This window comes from Suncus etruscus, chromosome 1 (assembly GCF_024139225.1).
Source record: "Suncus etruscus isolate mSunEtr1 chromosome 1, mSunEtr1.pri.cur, whole genome shotgun sequence".
Classification (NCBI taxonomy): domain Eukaryota; kingdom Metazoa; phylum Chordata; class Mammalia; order Eulipotyphla; family Soricidae; genus Suncus; species Suncus etruscus.
In genome coordinates this window covers 136744124-136761483 of record NC_064848.1, presented here as the reverse complement: position 1 = coordinate 136761483, position 17360 = coordinate 136744124, and the positions used below count along the sequence as shown (strand labels likewise).

The window sequence follows — 17360 nt, the reverse complement described above, 5'->3', positions numbered from 1 at the left end:
ACATAATGTATGGTAATCTATTATGTTATAAAATATAAATATATATACATAAAAATAAAATATATACAATAAAATATAAATAAAAATTCTTTATTTTGGGGTCATGTCCAGAGTGGCTTAGGGCTTGCTTACTCCTGACTCTGTGCTTAGGGATGGTATTCAGTGAGGGCTGCCTGCAAGGGAAGCACTTCTGTTCTAGCTTTCTGGCTTCCCAGCTGGGTTTTAGCTTTTCTTCCCAGAGAAAGTCAGACACGTGATGGAATAAAGAGTCTTGAGAAGAGTTTTGGTGTGGTCAGAAACCAGAATCCCAGAGCACTAGGCGCTGAGTCCATCAAACTCTGGGGGACACACGGAGATTCTGGTACCTGTACTCTACCTTTTAATAAGCAGGCAGGATCCTTACTGGACGCAGAGCACAAGACAGCCTGCAGGGGGAGCCCGCGTGCAGATACAGGACCCCAAGTGACCAGGATGCAGCATCACCCCTGCTTCCTGCTCTCTCCTCAACAGCATCCGCAACCCTAGACAGTTATTTTTTATTTTTTTTTTATTTTTTTTTTTTTTGGTTTTTTTGGGCCACACCCGTTTGACGCTCAGGGGTTACTCCTGGCTATGTGCTCAGAAATCGCCCCTGGCTTGGGGGGACCATATGGGACGCCGGGGGATCGAACCGCGGTCCTTCCTTGGCTAGCGCTTGCAAGGCAGACACCTTACCTCCAGCGCCACCTACCCAGCCCCGACAGTTATTTTTTTAAGCTTTCAATTACATTTTTTTTTTTTGGTTTTTGGGCCACACCCAGTAACGCTCAGGGGTTACTCCTGGCTATACGCTCAGAAGTAGCTCCTGGCTTGGGGGACCATATGGGACGCCGGGGGATCGAACTGTGGTCCGTCCAAGGCTAGTGCAGGCAAGGCAGGCACCTTACCTCTTGCACCACCGCCCGGCCCCTCAATTACATTTTTAATCTTTATTTACCATATTAACCATATAACCTAAATTATAATAAAAATAATTATTAAAATAAAGAAAGAGAAGTCAGAGAGATAAAACAGGGCAATTCTCTCTCTCTGTCTCTCTCTCTGTCTCTCTCTCTCTCTCTCTCTTTCTCTCTCTCTCTTTGGTTTTGGGCCACACCTGACAGTGCTCAGGGGTTATTCCTGACTCTATGCTCAGAAATCGCTCCTGGCAGGCTCGGGGGACCGTATGGGATGCCGGGATTCAAACCACCATCTTTCTGCATGCAAGGCAAATACCTTACCTCCATGCTATCTCTCCGACCCCCAGGGCAAGTCTCTTGACTTGAATATGGTTCCATAGTTCCATCCCCAGCACTGCATATGGTCCCAGGAGTGATCTGCATGCAAAGGAATGCCCTCTGTATTGCTAAGGTGTGGCCCCAAAACAAAACAAATACAAAATAAAAGCTACATACCAGGAGCATTATCCATACTAAAAGAACTCTTCAAATTCAACAGTAAGGGAGCAACCAACCTGATTTTAAATTAAACCAAAGACACTAACAGACAAATTACCAAAGAAGATATACTGATGTCATTCACATAAGCTCATGACATGTTGCTCTACATCAGAAAAATGAAAACTAAAACAATGAGGATGTAATATTACACACCTGTTCTAATTGCCCATCTCGGAACCACTGACAATAGCAAGTACGAGTGAGTATGTGCAGCCACAGAAGTGTTCATCTGATGCTGGTGGAAGAGAAAATGTCACCGCAAACTGTAGAAAAACAGACAGGTTTTTATAAAGATAAACATGCACGTTTAAGTTTCAAGCTCCAGAGAAGTTTGGCCAAATTAATTGCAGATATCTGTCATCACAAAAATCTAAACAAAATGTGTATAGTGGATTTAACTTTATTGATAATTGCTCAAACATAAAAGCAATGAAAACACACTTAAATGCCCATTAGTTAGTAAATTTATAAACTTTAGGATTATTTTTCTTTCAGTACTGAAAAGAAGTGAGCTATCAAGACATGAAAGAATGTATATACACCTGAGTGAAAGAAACGAGCTTGAAAATGCCACATACTTTTTTACTTCATTACATGACATTCCGGAAAATAGAAAATATAGTGGTGGTTAAAAGTGGGCTCTAGGGAGCCTGGTTGAGTAGGTAAAGCCCTGGAGGGGGTCTCCATTATTCTCTGGAGCGTTAAACACACATAACAGTGTGCATTGATCCAAACCCATAGAACCTGGCGACACAAAGAGTAAGACTTTGTGTTAGCATAATTCCAAATCATGTAGGCAGTCTAAATAATTTCCAAGATAAAATGCAGAACATGACAAATTATCTCACTGCATTGAAAATGCATGTGATAATCCCACTGAAGAGAGTGAGAGGAAAAGTGCTGATTTTTTTTTTAACTAACTTCGAAAATGAGAAGTATTTGCATGTTCAAGGGTAAAATTAATTGAACCTAAGTATTGGGCTCTCACTGAGAAGTCATTTCTCATGGGGATATGGTTAACAATTCTGATGCATCTGTGCACTTATACAGGAATTGAGCCATTAAAGAAGCTTAATTAAGTATCAATTAAGGAGAGTGAGTTATGAGACCAGGTTCCTCCCTGTTGGAGTGGGAGTTTCTAGGTAAGCAAGGGAGGAAACTAGAAATATTTATGTAATAAGGGTTTGGCATTAGCGATATCAAGGGAGCTCAGGTTTAGTTCAGATAGATTCCAATGGATACATACAGAACTAGTTTTAGCTATGACTAGACCCAGGGAGTGATTTGGGAACACATTTATTTCTTTGCATTATCAGCTCTAAAGGCACCAACACTCCAGTAGCAACCACTAAGTGCTCAGATATTCATTTCTCAAATCATTCCCTAACAAAAAGACTTTCCTTAGAGAAATGGCAACTTCTAGATAAATAAGAACTGTACAAAATAAGTCTGATCATCTTGCAGTGCCAGATCAACTGCACAAGAATGAGAGTTTGCCACCAGGAGATAGGCAGGAATCAACAGAAAGAGCTCATGCCTATGCTGGAATATCTAGCCAACCACATAGAATAGCATACTGAAGGATAATATGTACACTTACCTTACAAGTACCTTGCGAGTTCAACCCTTGGCACTCCTATGGTTCCCTAACCATAGCAGGGGTGATCCCTGAGTATAAAGCCAGGAATAAGCCCTGAGCATAGTTAGGTGTGGCCCCAAAACCAAATTAACAACAAAAACAACAACAACAACAACAATTTAGCATACTTAATTCTAAGCCAGAGTATAGAATAACTACCCACAAATTTATATTGATGTGAATGAATTATTAAATTAAAAATGAGATAGAAAGTAAATGTCATGTACTGGAAAAGTCCCAGTGATTTACACACTCCAACTTTGAACAGGCAAAGCATTGTTCCCCACTTCTTAAGTGTGCACTATGCTGAGAGCTTTCTACAGAAAAAAAAATGAGGTGGGACTGAAGAAAAGCTATATGGATACCCACTATGTCAGTCTCAGATGAAAATCAGCAACAGTGACTGTTGTGCTTAATTAAAGCAGGTGCCATAAATAGGATGTTGAGGAGAGTGGCAGTTTTTTCTTTGGTAGCTGCTTGAATTACCCTACACTGAACCACTGACAACAATGAGAACTGGTGAGGATGTGCTCACGCATTGCCAGTGGAAGTCCTCTCACCAGCAATGGCACAGTCACTTTGCAGAAGACAGCCGGACAGTTTTACTCAAGCTCACTGACCCTGAGCAAAATCTCATAAAAAGTCACAGTGAGGGGCCAGAGAGATAGCATGGAGGTAAAGCGTTTGCCTTGCACGCAGAAGGTTCACCAACCTGGCATCCCATATGGTCCCCCGAGCTTGCCAGGAGTGATTTCTGAGCATAGAGCCAGGAGTAACCTCTGAGCACTGCCGGGTGTGACCTCCCCCCCAAAAAAAAGTCACAGTGAAGGAATGTCCAAAATACGTACCTCCTCCAAATGATAAAGCTTTTAAAGACAAAGGGACCAGGCTCAATGGTAGAGCACTTGTTGTGTGTGTGTGTGTGTGTGTGTGTGTGTGTGTGTGTGTGTGTATGTGTGTTTGTGTGTGTGAGTCTCTGGGTTGGATTCCCAGCATCATTGGTTGGGGTCAAGGGATGTTTTTCTTTAGGATTGGGGAGATGACTCACAGGGCTCAGTGCATACTTGCATTCAGGACGTCTGGATTCAATTTTTGGCATCACATGATCCCCAGCAGTGCAAAGTAATCCCTAAGCACAAAGTTGGGAGAAGTACCCAAGCAATCATTCATATAGTTCAAAAACCAATAGAAAATAACAATACTGGGCCAGATCAGTGGCACAGCGGTAAGGCATTAGCCTTGCATGTGGCTGACCTGGGATGGACCGCGGTTTGATCCCTTGGCTTCCCATATGGTCCCCCAACCCAGGAGCAATTTCTGAGTGCATAATCAGGAGTAACCCTTGAGCATCACAGAGTGTGACCCCCCCCCCCAAGAAAACAACAATACTATCAAAAACACTGAAAGTTTCATGGTGGTCAAGAAGACATTAAGCCCACGTGATAATCATACAGAAAGTGGGGGACTGGTGGGACAGAAAGAGACATTGGAGAAAACAAAAATATGAATAAAGGACAGACTTTTGTTAATAATTTATCAGTACTGATTTATTGTGAAAAGTGTGCATTAGAAATCATGGAAGGTATTAAAGGTGAATGAGTCATTATACTATCTTTGAAAAGTGCTCTGTAAATACGAGACTAGTTTCTAACACAGTCTGTAAAAATACAGTGGATTTTTCCCAAAATGGACTGCCTTTCAAGCCTTCCACCATGCCCAAGGGACAGTGTGTTGAATGGGGAGATTTGGGGAGTAGAGTGAGAAGTTTGAAGTTCTCAGAGAACAGGGTGAGTTTGTGACCAGAAGGGTCTGTGGACACCTCCCCACACTCAGGTCCTTTCTCCACACTGGCAAGGGCCACTTGCTTGGGACCCAAGCAAGCAGTGCCCTGAGAAAGTTGTAGTGCCAGGGTTCTAATACCAGTGCTTACTATCTCTCCTCAATCCACGGATTTCCTTGGCCTTCTCACCCTCTTCTCTCTGATCTCCCTAACCCGAATGCAATTTTTAAGGGACCAAAGACTCACCATTTTGGGGCTGAACCTCGCTGAAAGACCTGTGAGGCAGATGGAGCTCTGAAGGCAGAGGTTCAAGATGAAAAAATAAGAGAAGTGGGACCTTTGCTTCACCCCCAGTTCAAGATCACTGCTGGGAGGACTTGCTCTTCACTCCTCATTCCTGTTCCAAAGAGGGAGGAATCGGGGATCCCCAGCTTTCCAGAAGCTAAGCAGATAAACTCAGGGATGAACGGGATAAAAGACAACGTGATGGAGCAGGAAAAATGGAATAGTGAGTAGGGTACTTACCTTGTAAAAGACAGATCTGGGTTCAATCCCCAGCATCCAATATGCTCCCTCCCCCAGCCCACCCAGGTTGATCCCTGACTGCAGAATCAGTAGCAACGCCCAGCACTCCAGGATGTGGCAAAAAGGGAGGAAGACCTTGTGGATTGGAACAATCAGGACTACTGCATTTGATGTGGGATTGGAGACTGCTGTTGCAGTGCCTCATTGGGGCACGTACTGAAACTCGAAGATTTCCCTTAGAAATCTTAGACTTAGAAGATTTAGCATCTTCTAGGACTTTGCACCAGGAGGCGTTTGCGGTCAGAGCGGATTTAGCATGGTGGCAAAGACGCGCGCTCTGGAAAGCCGAGGGTTAGCGCGCTACGGTTCTCTCCGGAGAGTAGGGAGATGGGGTTCAGAACCCCTCAACCTACTAAAAGGAGACACAGGGAGGGGCGAGAACTGCCTGGAATTGGTGCCACCTTGCGCACGAAGAACTTCAAAGCCTAAATTAAGGCGCAGACAAAGGTCGGGCTCTCTGCGCAGGCTGCGTCCTGGGGCGCTCCAGCTTTACGCACGGGCTTGCCGCGTCTTTCGGCCCCTGGAGAAAGTCAGGAGAACACCAGCAGCCTTGGGGAGCACACATCTTCCCCCTATAACTGCGGGGCTTTGTATGGGGGCTCCCTGGGGCGGAGCCAGCTGGCATTCAGGGGTTTCCACCAAGGAAAGGACAGATTGGGGCGAAGGCGGCAGACTTTGGAGAGGGGCGCACAGCCTGCCTGGCGAATGGCAAGACCTTTGAGTTAATGTGTAATTGTGAGCAGATGGCAGGGGCTGGCAGCAGCCTGGGGCCGGGGCTCAACTAATGAGGGACAATTAGCCCCAAACCCGGTGGGGGCGGTTGAGAGAGTCAGACAGTTAAGGGAGATATTTGCTTCTCAAACAGTCTGGTGCGCTGGGCAGAGGGCCGAGAGGCTGAGTCTCTGGGTTGGTCAGGCACCCCTGCCAAGGTCCTGACGCTCCTCTCACTCCCCTATCACTTCTGGGTCGAAAGCCTCTATTTGTTCAGACTCAGGAGCACGTTGTAAAGCTGGGGGGAGAGGGCACTTAAGGGGGGAATCGCCAGCACCACCATCTGCCAGGGCTTGTTCCCTTCTCCCCCTGACATCCCTATCTCCACCCTCATGCATCTGTCTATGAAAAGAACAGGCCAGAATGTGTAGCTTTGCGCCCCCAGATGCAGAAGATCCAGAAAAGGGAGACTAAGAGTTGGGATTGCCTAGCTTCCCATGGGGCCTCTTCCCACACAGCTAAGGCCCATAGAACTCCTAAGCCCCCTGGGGCCCTGGAATTGAAAGGGCTCCTGGACTCTCAGATAAGTGCTGTCCTGCCAGTGGTGCTGAAACCACAGCCTGACCTCTCTACATCCCAGGGCTTTGAGGGTGCTGAAGGAGGCTGGAAGAGGTGAGGATAATGTGGGAGAAAAGCAGAAAGTGCACTTTGATCTGTATTTGACCATACTTTGAGAAAGGAGTTCCCCTTTGTGAGCTGAATATCCAAACCTCACCCTCATCTCCTCTAAAACAAAAGCACTGACCAACACCATCCATCCTTTTCCTTCAGTCTTACTACTCCATCCTTTGTGGATTTTCACTCTGAGTCCCATGAGGGATTCAAGAATCAGGACATGGTGTGAACCAAAGGGTTTTCTGTGTTGCTCTTTCAAACTCACCAAGGACATTCCCAAGACCTTGGTGGCAGCAAAGATTTTAAGGTCTGCAGTGAGATTTCATTACCGACATTCCATTCTACAGAATTATTCTTCCTGCCATTGAAGATACCCACCTCAGCAATAGTGTCCTTTAAGAAATAGGAGCAACATTCATAACTTCAGAGTCTAAAAGCACCAAATACCAGGAAAGCAGAGAGTGGTAACACCTGCAGAGGGAAGGTTAAAGAACAGACTCCATCCCACGTCATAAGCCTTGCACCTCATCCTAATTACCCTCTAGGTTCATCCCTACACTCCACTCCTGCCATCACCAACCCCACCATTACTCCTCCTCCCCCATCACCACCCCTATCCCTTCATCACTCTTTCAGAGTGATGATGAAATCCCTGTTTCAGACAGAAATTCATCTTAGAGTCACCTCAATCAAGGGACCAACGGATCAATTGGGAAGGACCTTTGGAGCAGAAAATTGGCAGAATGTGTTACATAATCTTTTACATGTACTCCTAACCATTCATATTTAGGGCTCCACATGATTGTTATTTAGGAATCAGTCAATAGACCCACTTATGGTCTATAAAAACATGAAACATGCATGGTAAAGGAGTTGGCCCTGACACCAGGACATGTATATCAGTTTGGGAAACTTTGTCTGTGGTTCTGGAAGTCACCTTTGGGCATCTGTGTACTCAAACCTTAGAGACACAACCTGAAATCCTTCATCTTCCATATTTTTTATGCCTTTCCAAAAATTTGAACCCCAAGTGATGTACTTGGGGCCCAGGGGGTCCTGGATGAAGGGGCTCTGGGTATGCTTCCATAGCAGGAAGACACTAGGTAGGCTTTGGGGACACCCCACAGAAGGACATGGTGGGTCATTGGCTGTGACTTGCCCTGCCTCAGGGCCAGTGTCAGTCAGCCCCATGCACACTTCCCTCCTCCTCTCTCCTCTACCCATGGCCTGTGACATCACTGGCTGCTCTCAGAGGCTGTCCTCTGCCTCTGAGCACAAGCTTTCTGCAGCTCTTGACCCCCTGTCAGGAATAAAGGAGGAGCAGAGTGAAAACTGTGGCCAGGAGCAGACCACCACCATCCCTGGAGCCTAAAGGAACCTCAAAAACCCAAGCCAGGAGCCCTGCCCGTTACAGCTCCTACTTCACTGCCTCCATACAGGTAACTCATCTGCAGATTCATTGTCTGCTCTGCTTCTCCTGGTCTCTCTAGGTCTTTGTGTGGCCAAGCCAACTTTCCACCTTCCTTCTTTTTCAAGCCCACATCCTGCTTTCAGGTCTCATGAGCACCAACTCTTTTATCAGGCAAATTCATATGATATGGAGAAGTTTTGGGGAGTATGGTTTTGTTTGTGAGTATGTGTGTGTGTGTGCGCGCGTGTGTGTGTGCGCTGATTTTACATTCAGAGATGATGTGTTTGGATATGGAACCCAAATCCTTACAGCTCCTTTGAGCTCTGATCACTTAAGGACACATAATCCTAACAAGGATTTAGGGTTTGACTAACATGCTGGGCTCCTCCAATTGCCTGTCCTGACAAAGCCCTTGCATCCTCAGTCTAACTCACTCACCCACCTAATATTCGTTCCTTTGATGACAATAATACAAACAGGAGCAGGAGAGAGAGGGCAGAGAAAGAGTTCAGGATTGGGGTAGATTTCTTCCTAACCCCTAAATATCCTTGAGTTTTTTTAAAATTCTGGGTGGTTTCTGACTTCTGGAAATCCCATTCTGTGCCCCAGTTGTCTTTTTGGTGAAGTCTCTGCTTCTTCTGGAACAATGGGAGCTGGAAGGGACATGGTCTCTCTCACTGCCTAGTGAGAGGCTCTGCAACCCCCCACTGGAGTCTTCTGCCTGGTTGTGTAGTAATCTTTTAGGAAGACCCCTTATCCCTTTTGTTTCAGTTCCTCCATCCTGAATAAAGAACAATGTGCTTATGGGTAATTCCCTGTGAAGAATGTTATTGCAGATGAATTCACAGAACCAAGATGACATACTTATAACACAGGAAGCTTGATGCTTGCTCTTTTTTGGGGTGTCCTCCAGTCCTGTCAGCATTTCAGGCACAAGAGCAGGCAGATGCAACCTTTCATAGCTGATGGAAGCAAGAGAGCCATGATGACTCCTTACCTAAGTCCCTTGTTCTCAGTGGTTTCACTATCACCCAGCAAGCAACTTCTTACTTCTTCCCTTTGATCTGTTTTAGTTTATTAAGTTCCTGACCACACTAGGTCTGTCTCTGAAACTTCACTGAAGGATCTGGAACTTTCCAGGGTAAATAGCAAATAACCCTAGAGATTAGCAGCAGTTCAATAATGTATCTTTAGGACCACCCAGAACTTAGATTTGCTCATTTGTTATTCTAATGCCTGGGGATAGAACTGAACCCCCTGTTTTCCTGAGGTTTACGTGGGGTATTAGAATGGAAACAAGATCCCTTACCCCACCTAAAAAGGAAGTTTTCTGAGGCACAGTGTTCTGGAGACTATACCTCAAGGGCTGCCTGGTAGTGAGACAAAGCCTTGAACTTGGGGAGCCCTGAACAGGGTCACCTACCTTGAACCAAGACAATAGGGATCTTTGGTCATGAATGGTCTCCCTGGCTGGATGAAATGAGTCTTTTAAATATGAGCTTACTTAGGAGAGAAAAGCCCTGGTTCAAATGCATTACCTAAAGCTGAGAAGGCTTTTGAGGGGTCTCAGCTAATAGGTGTCCTTTGGAACCGGGGAATCTGGAACCTTCTGCCTATCATAGTGAGAGGAGACCTTCCACCCTACAAAGTTTTTATCAGGTTTTCACACAACTTCTAGTTCTTGGTCAGTCTATGCCATTTTTGTTTTATCATAGAAGTGTTCAAATCTAGAGAGTTCTAATAGTCTTATATATCCTCTGTGCATTTTAGAAGTCTGGGCCTGTATTACTGATGCTACTTCCCAAGATCATCTAAGCAAGAGATTTAATCCAGGAAAAGAGAGAAAGAGAGAGAAAGAGAAAGAGAAATTAACAACAACAACAATAAAAAAAAAGAGAGAGAAAGAGAAATTAAGGCACTTCTCTTTCTCTGTGGCTGGCATGGTTTCAATCTGGCAATGCATATGATTCCCTGAACCAACTATAAGGGCTATCTTCAGCACAAAATTGGGATTAGTAGCCCTTAAAATACTGCCAGGTTCCCCAAAGAGAGAGATTCTATCCAAATATTCCTTGATGCTTGCAGTTTCAACAGCTGGAGTGAAACAAGAGCTTCCTTCTCCTCAGCACCTTTGTAGTTGGTCCCAGGAGAGGGCAGTAACTTGAAGCATGCAACAAGATGGTGAGACTTGGGTGGGGAAGGGGTTATGGAGAGAAAAATCTCAGGACTCTGTTTCACTGGGCACTTGATTGTCTGGACATGGGTGTGAGGGAAAGGAAACTGCAATCTGTATTTCTCCCACCCTATTCCATCCTGTTCTCATACATTATGAAGGCCAGTTCAAGAGGCCATAGAATCACCATGCTCCAGTTTACTAGGAAAGTGGCCCATTGGGCCAGGAATCTAGGTCAATTCATAATGCAGAGGCCTGAGCATTGTAAGCTTTATTTTGACCCCTATTTTGACCCCTGTTACTGTCTATGGTCCCCCAAACATCAGGAGGCACCCATGAGCAAGGGGTGATACCTGAGAACCATTTGTTATGGCCCACTCCTCCCTCCCAAAGCAAAGTTTAATTCCAATCCCAAATTGCTTACCCACTGCTGAGCATTATCAACTGTCCCTGGTATTCCCCCTATCACTGCTAGACTGGCCACCGCAGAATCCAGGGTGGCCCGTAAATCAGCCTCCAACATACTGCTCTGAGAATTTTTTGTGCTACAAACTAGAGAGGTGCCTGCTTGGGGAACCTGGAAACAAAAGCGGAGCCACGGGTGGGGGAGGAGGAGTCATCCAAGGTCCTCACACCACAGATGGGTGGGGAGCATGGAATTGGAGAGTGGATGCCTCTTTCTCATGCCAGGGGTCAGCAGCGTGAATCAGCTCGGGGGTCTTTTTGTGAATGGTCGGCCGCTGCCCCTGGACACACGTCGGCAGATTGTGCGGCTGGCAGTGGGTGGGATGCGGCCCTGTGAGATTTCCCGGCGCTTGAAGGTGGGTCTGGGACAAGAGGTGGAGAGAAAATGTCAGGGGGAGGGGCGTGGGATGGAATGGGAGTCCAGGTTCCCCAGGGGAATCTTACCTGTACTACTTCTTACCATACTCAGGTATCTAACGGCTGTGTGAGCAAGATTCTGGGACGGTACTACTGTACAGGTGTTCTGGAGCCCCAAAGAACTGGGGGGAGCAAGCCCCGCCTGGCCACACCCACTGTGGTGGCACGTATTGCCCAGCTGAAAGCTGAGCGTCCGGCTCTGTTTGCCTGGGAGATCCAACAGCAGCTCCATGCTGAGGGACTTTGCAGCCAGGAAAAGACCCCCAGTGTGAGTGTACCCTCCTGGTCCCTGCGGTGCAGAACCAAGACCTCTGCTCACTCACCCAGGCTCCAGGGAGACCACCTGGAACCCCTTGTTTTAGTGGGGGAGCATCACATATGTAGGTGCGTGGGACCATGAAATGCTGGGGATAAAATCCCAGGTTTCCCACATGCAAAGCCTGAACCACCACCTACCAGGAGATGTTCTGAGCTCATGGCTTCTGAAATGTATGACGTGTGATGAGGAGATGAGGTTAAAGGGATGCAGATGATACTGCTCCAGTCATGGTGGATGGACAGGAACAGAAGGAGTGAGGAACACTGGGGAAATACTCTCAGTACGTGGCCATGACCTGACTGCCATCTCCCCCTCTCAATACCCTGACATCGCCAGGTCTCCTCCATCAACAGAGTCCTAAGGGCACTGCAGGAGGAAAACAGCTTGCCCTGGACCCCGCTCAGGCCAGCAGGTGGGTATTGGGGCAGCTCTCCTGTCTTGCTCTCTTGTTCCTGTTCACCTGCACTAGAACCAAGGCTGGCCACCAGGCAGGCCTGTTCCTTCTGCCAGAGAAAAACTCAGACTCAGGAGCAAGAGAGTCAGTTCCCCCAAGGTCTTCAACTCAGTTTGGGAGCACAGTCCACTTTTGTAGTTAAGAGTTGACAGACTCAGGCCCCGAGAGATAGCACAGTGGTGTTTGCCTTGCAAGCAGCCGATCCAGGACCAAAGGTGGTTGGTTCGAATCCCGGTGTCCCATATGGTCCCCCGTGCCTGCCAGGAGCTATTTCTGAGCAGACAGCCAGGAGTAACCCCTGAGCACTGCCGGGTGTGACGCAAAAAAAAAAAACAAACAAACAAACAAAAAAAAAACCAGTTGACAGACTCTGTGGAGGAAGAGACAGGATGTGATCTTTTATACCCCCTTTTCTTTCTGCACAGTCACCTATAGAACCCCAACATTCAGTGGAATCAGTGGAACCTGAAACCCCATGATTCTTCCCTCCAGATGCTGAGAGTGCACTAACCATGTAACAATGAGCAAACTTCCCACCCAGAGCCTCTGAAGGGAACTCCAATTACTATGAAAGTTCTACCCACATGGCCCTGCCTTTAAACCCTGCCCTATACCCTCTCTACAGCCACGGGTACTCAGGGACTTCAGCAAACCAGAGGTGTCACCATTGCCAACCACCGTGAGCCATTGTCCTCCTTTACAGCTGTTGTGGCTCCTGTTCAAGATGGCTCTGAGGCTCCCCGGGGCCCCCATCCAGGGACCAGCCACCGGAATAGGACTATCTTCTCCCCAGGCCAAGCTGAGGCACTGGAGAAAGGTACTGAAATACAGTGGGTCAGAGGATCAGAGGGTCCTTGGAGTGACATAGGGGATAGGAACTCTGAGGCCTGTGGCTCAAAGCTGAGAGGTGGAGACCAAGGGAGATCCTGCCTTCTGGTGGCCAATGGTGCATGGGGCCCACATCTATTCCTCCCATTCTATGCTTCTACTCTGCAGAGTTCCAGCGTGGACAGTACCCAGATTCTGTGGCCCGTGGAAAGTTGGCTGCTGCCACTTCTCTTCCAGATGATACAGTGAGGGTGAGTGTTTTTCTGACACAGGAGTCACCAATCTACAAGGACAAGGTCTGTATTGGCAAAGAGTTGGGTTTGGTTTGGAGCAATAAGTTCTTCGTTCCCTTGATTACTTTTCCCTGCTTCCCTACTTCAAGTGTTTGAGTTGAAAAATGGGAGGAGAGCCGGCGAGGTGGCACTAGAGGTAAGGTGTCTGTCTTGCAAGTGCTAGCCAAGGAAGGACCGAGGTTCGATCCCCCGGAGTCCCTTATGGTTCCCTCAAGCCAGGGGCAATTTCTAAGTGCTTAGCCAGGAGTAACCCCTGAGCATCAAACGGGTGAGGCCCCCCCCCCCAAAAAGAAAAAAAGAAAAAGGGAGGAGAGCATAGACCACAGCAGAGTGGAAGGAGGTTTAGGTCAAAGGACAGGACCATATTTTTAGTTTAGGACAGGAACATGTAGGACAGCAGTAGTTGTCAGGAAGCAGATAGAAAATGTTCTATCTGTTCTCTCTCAGGTCTGGTTTTCCAACCGCAGAGCCAAATGGCGCCGGCAAGAAAAGCTTAAATGGGAAATGCAGTTACCAGGTGATTTCTCTGTATCTGTATTCACCCACTCACCATCCATCCATCTATCCATCCACCACCCATTTACCCACTTCCATATATCACCTATCTTTCTATCAGTACATTGACCTGTCAATCCTTGAATCTGTCATCCATCCACTTGCCCATCCATCCATCCATCCATCCATCCATCCATCCATCCATCCATCCATCCATCCATCCATTCATCAGCCCATTGATCCATCTTTGCATCTGAATACCATCCATTTGCTACTTTATCCTTTCACATAGCCTCTCATCTGGCCATTCATTGGTTTGTCCACTCACTCATTCATCCAACTCTCCATCCCTTTTCCAAAAATGAATCCACCTTTGCCTTACAGATGCTTCCCAGGATCTGGCTGTCTTGAGTGCTTCTCCAAGGATTGGTGCTATACAGGTATCTAGGAAGACTAGAACTTGTGTCCTAGGAAAGCAGAAGCTTCTCCTACTCCCAGGTGCCTCTCCAAGGACTCCCATTCCACATATTCCCAGAAAGCACCATCCCCACAGTCTACTCTGTGAACAGTGACCTCTGTAGTTGTACAGGACAGAGTCTGGGGCATGAGGAACTGTGGGATTCCTGTCCAGCTCAACAGGGACATTCCTGGCAGCTGAGGGTCTCATCTTGCTTTTCCTAGTGGTCCCCCTACAGCAAGTCCTCAACCACTCTTCCTGCCCTGGATTCCTTGGGCCCTTCCTGCTACCAGCTGTGCTGGGGGTCAGCAGACAGGTGTCTGAGTGATGTTGCACCTCAAGCCTCTGTCAAATCCTGCTTGGGTAAGATTCCAATCTTTAGGGAAAAGTGGGGTTGGGGTGAAGAAGATCAAGCCTAGGTCCCACCATGCAGGAGGTAGGGAGGTTCAAAAAAATTTTTTGGGCCACACCCGGCATTGCTCAGGGGTTACTCCTGGCTGTCTGCTCAGAAATAGCTCCTGGCAGGCATGGGGGACCATATGGGACACTGGGATTTGAACCAACCACCTTTGGTCCTGGATTGGCTGCTTGCAAGGCAAACGCCGCTGTGCTATCTCTCCGGGCCCGGTTCAAAATTTCTTAATCCATAAAAGGGAATGAAGCTTTGCTAAGATCAAAGGAATCCAGATACATTTTCTTCATTTTGCAAAATTCAAATAAAACCGAGGAGATCAGTACCCCAAAGAGGGTGGGCAGGAATGGGATTGAAGTGCATGCATCCCCACTAGAGAACTGAGATCTTGACTTTGTGGGTATGCTGACAGCCCAGCTCACCTTCCCTCTCTCTGTCCAGGCTGCCTGCCCCCCACAGCCCAGCATCCTGGATTGGCAAGTACTTTGTCATCCCTGACCTTCCTTCCACTGGCAACATCGCCTGTCTTGGTGCCCTTCGGGCCTGGCTCTGGCCTGTCACCTCACTGCAGCCAGACCTGGGATGAGGGAAGAGATACCATGTGGGAAGGACCTGGGGCTGGGAAGATGTGACCCGCTCCTGCCCATGAAGATTCTGCTCCTTTCTCCTGACCTTGGCTCATCCTTGACAGTGCCTTGACTGACCCTACCTCCCTGTCTTTTTCTGTATCATCAGACTGGAGGTGTAAAGAAGCAGTGCACCTGCTGATTACACAGGTCTAGAAGGCCTTTGATAGTCAGTAATAAACACATTATTATTTGGGTGGAAGGTTTGGGACCACACCCAGTGGTGCTCAGAGCTTACTCCTGATTCTGCATTCAGGGATCACACATGATTGATGTAGGGGAACCATCTTGGTTGCTGGGAATCAAACTTAGGTTAGTTGCATGAAAAAGAAGGGCCCTACCTGTTGTACTATCTCTCCAGCTTCAATAAACACATTTTTAAATTAGCAGTAATTTATCTTATTCATCTTGATTTCCTCATGAGTATTCATGTATGCACCTCCTACATATAATTATTTAATATTACTTAATTATCTAATCCATTTGTCTAGGTAATTATATATTTAGTGATCATTTATTTATGTGAGTATTTCTGTATGTATATACCCAAGGTATGTGCTTATCTACATGACATGTTGTATTTATATATCTAGGATTTTGGATAATCCCTTCCATACACATACTTTGGTGGTGTACATTTGGGGTCGTCACCCCTAATTCCTATATCATATATCTCCAGAAAATAAATGAGGAGCTTTCCTTAAATAATCACACCATTAATGCATCTAAGAATTTCTAATAGTCCCTTAATTTAAGAAATAATATGCAAATTCCTTAATTGCATATGTAATTTTTGCCATAGAATAATGGAAATGACTTTTTACATATTTGGCTTGTCCATATATATATATTTATACATATTTATACATATATATAAAACTGCTTCTTGGCAGTTAGTTTTATATCTCAGTTCTGCCTCTCCAAAGAGATCAAAAGGCCTCTTCTGGGAATTCCTCAGAGCAGAGAACAAGAGGAATATGGAGGAAAGTGGTAGAGAAAGGGCTCACCAGGATGGAGGCTGGATTCATTCCTCCCAGTGCTTTCCCCTTGGAATGGGCAGGGGACAGGATGATGATAGAGCAAAGCACAGTGTATATGTGAGGGGGTGCAGAGACATGCTTGTTTATTTTCAGATGGGACAGGGTCTGGTCCTGAAGTTGTCCTTCAAGACTTCTCTAAATTTTAAAACTGTGTTGTTCTGTAAGTAAACACAAACTGGGTGTAGCTGTTTAAGTTAATTTAACTTTAATAAAAGTAAGTTCTACTCTCACCTACACTAGCCACATCTCAGATACCCAGTCACATCTGGCACGACCACTGTGATGGACAGTGACGAGATTAATATTTCCACTAGCACAGAAATTTTAATGGGACGACAGGTCTGGAATGGAATCCCCATGGTAACAGCATATCCTGGTACTGCCTTCTCTGGTCTCAAGGTAACAGATTGCTTAAGGGAATAGGTAAGATTTTGTTGGAGGTACAATCTAAACACTCCAGTATAAAATAAAGCATCCACTTTGGGGATAAGATGGATATCAGCAATGAGGGAAGTTGGCGGCTAGGACTGGTTTTGAGCACTTTGAAGCAAAATATGAAGGAATGCTCATTGGTGAGGAATAAAGGAAGTGCTGAAGGAAAGAGAAGAGAGAGAGGAGAAAGTGATGTCCCCATTATAAATGACAGTGAAGATTCTGCTACTTCATGAAATGACCTCCAACTCTTGTCTGAAGTGTGCATTTCACATCTCTAACCTATTCTTAATATTCTTCCAGAAAGTAGACACTTTGATCTTTAGTGCTCTCAAAACTTCACTTAGGGAATTTAAAACCTTTTAAAAGATTCTTTTCTATCTCTTGAGGAGAAACAAACCTACCATATCCAGAGGTCATTTTCTTTTATGCAGTTGGAATTTCTCTTATGTTTTGGTTCCAGCTTCTCTTCTTGATGAACTTAAACCAAGATTTCTTTTTTTCGTACCACACCTGTTTGATGCTCAGGGGTTACTCCTGGCTAAGCACTCAGAAATTGCCCCTGACTTGGGGGGACCATATAGAATGTCGGGGGAATCGAACCGCGGTCCTTCCTTGGCTAGCGATTGCAAGGCAGACACCTTACCTCTAGTGCCACCTCGCTGGCCCC

At 46.3% G+C, this 17360-nt stretch overlaps 1 protein-coding gene across 1 annotated transcript; it reads left to right on the top strand.

The window, feature by feature from the left end:
* Positions 1-10447: 10447 nt before the first annotated feature.
* PAX4 (paired box 4) lies at positions 10448-15090 on the top strand. The gene is made up of 10 exons (XM_049781107.1): positions 10448-10460; positions 11143-11273; positions 11387-11602; positions 11990-12065; positions 12811-12924; positions 13104-13186; positions 13676-13745; positions 14259-14337; positions 14419-14550; positions 15042-15090. The coding sequence occupies exons 1-10, from the start codon at positions 10448-10450 to the stop codon at positions 15088-15090; spliced, it is 963 nt and encodes a 320-aa protein (XP_049637064.1).
* The last annotated feature ends 2270 nt before the right edge of the window (positions 15091-17360 follow it).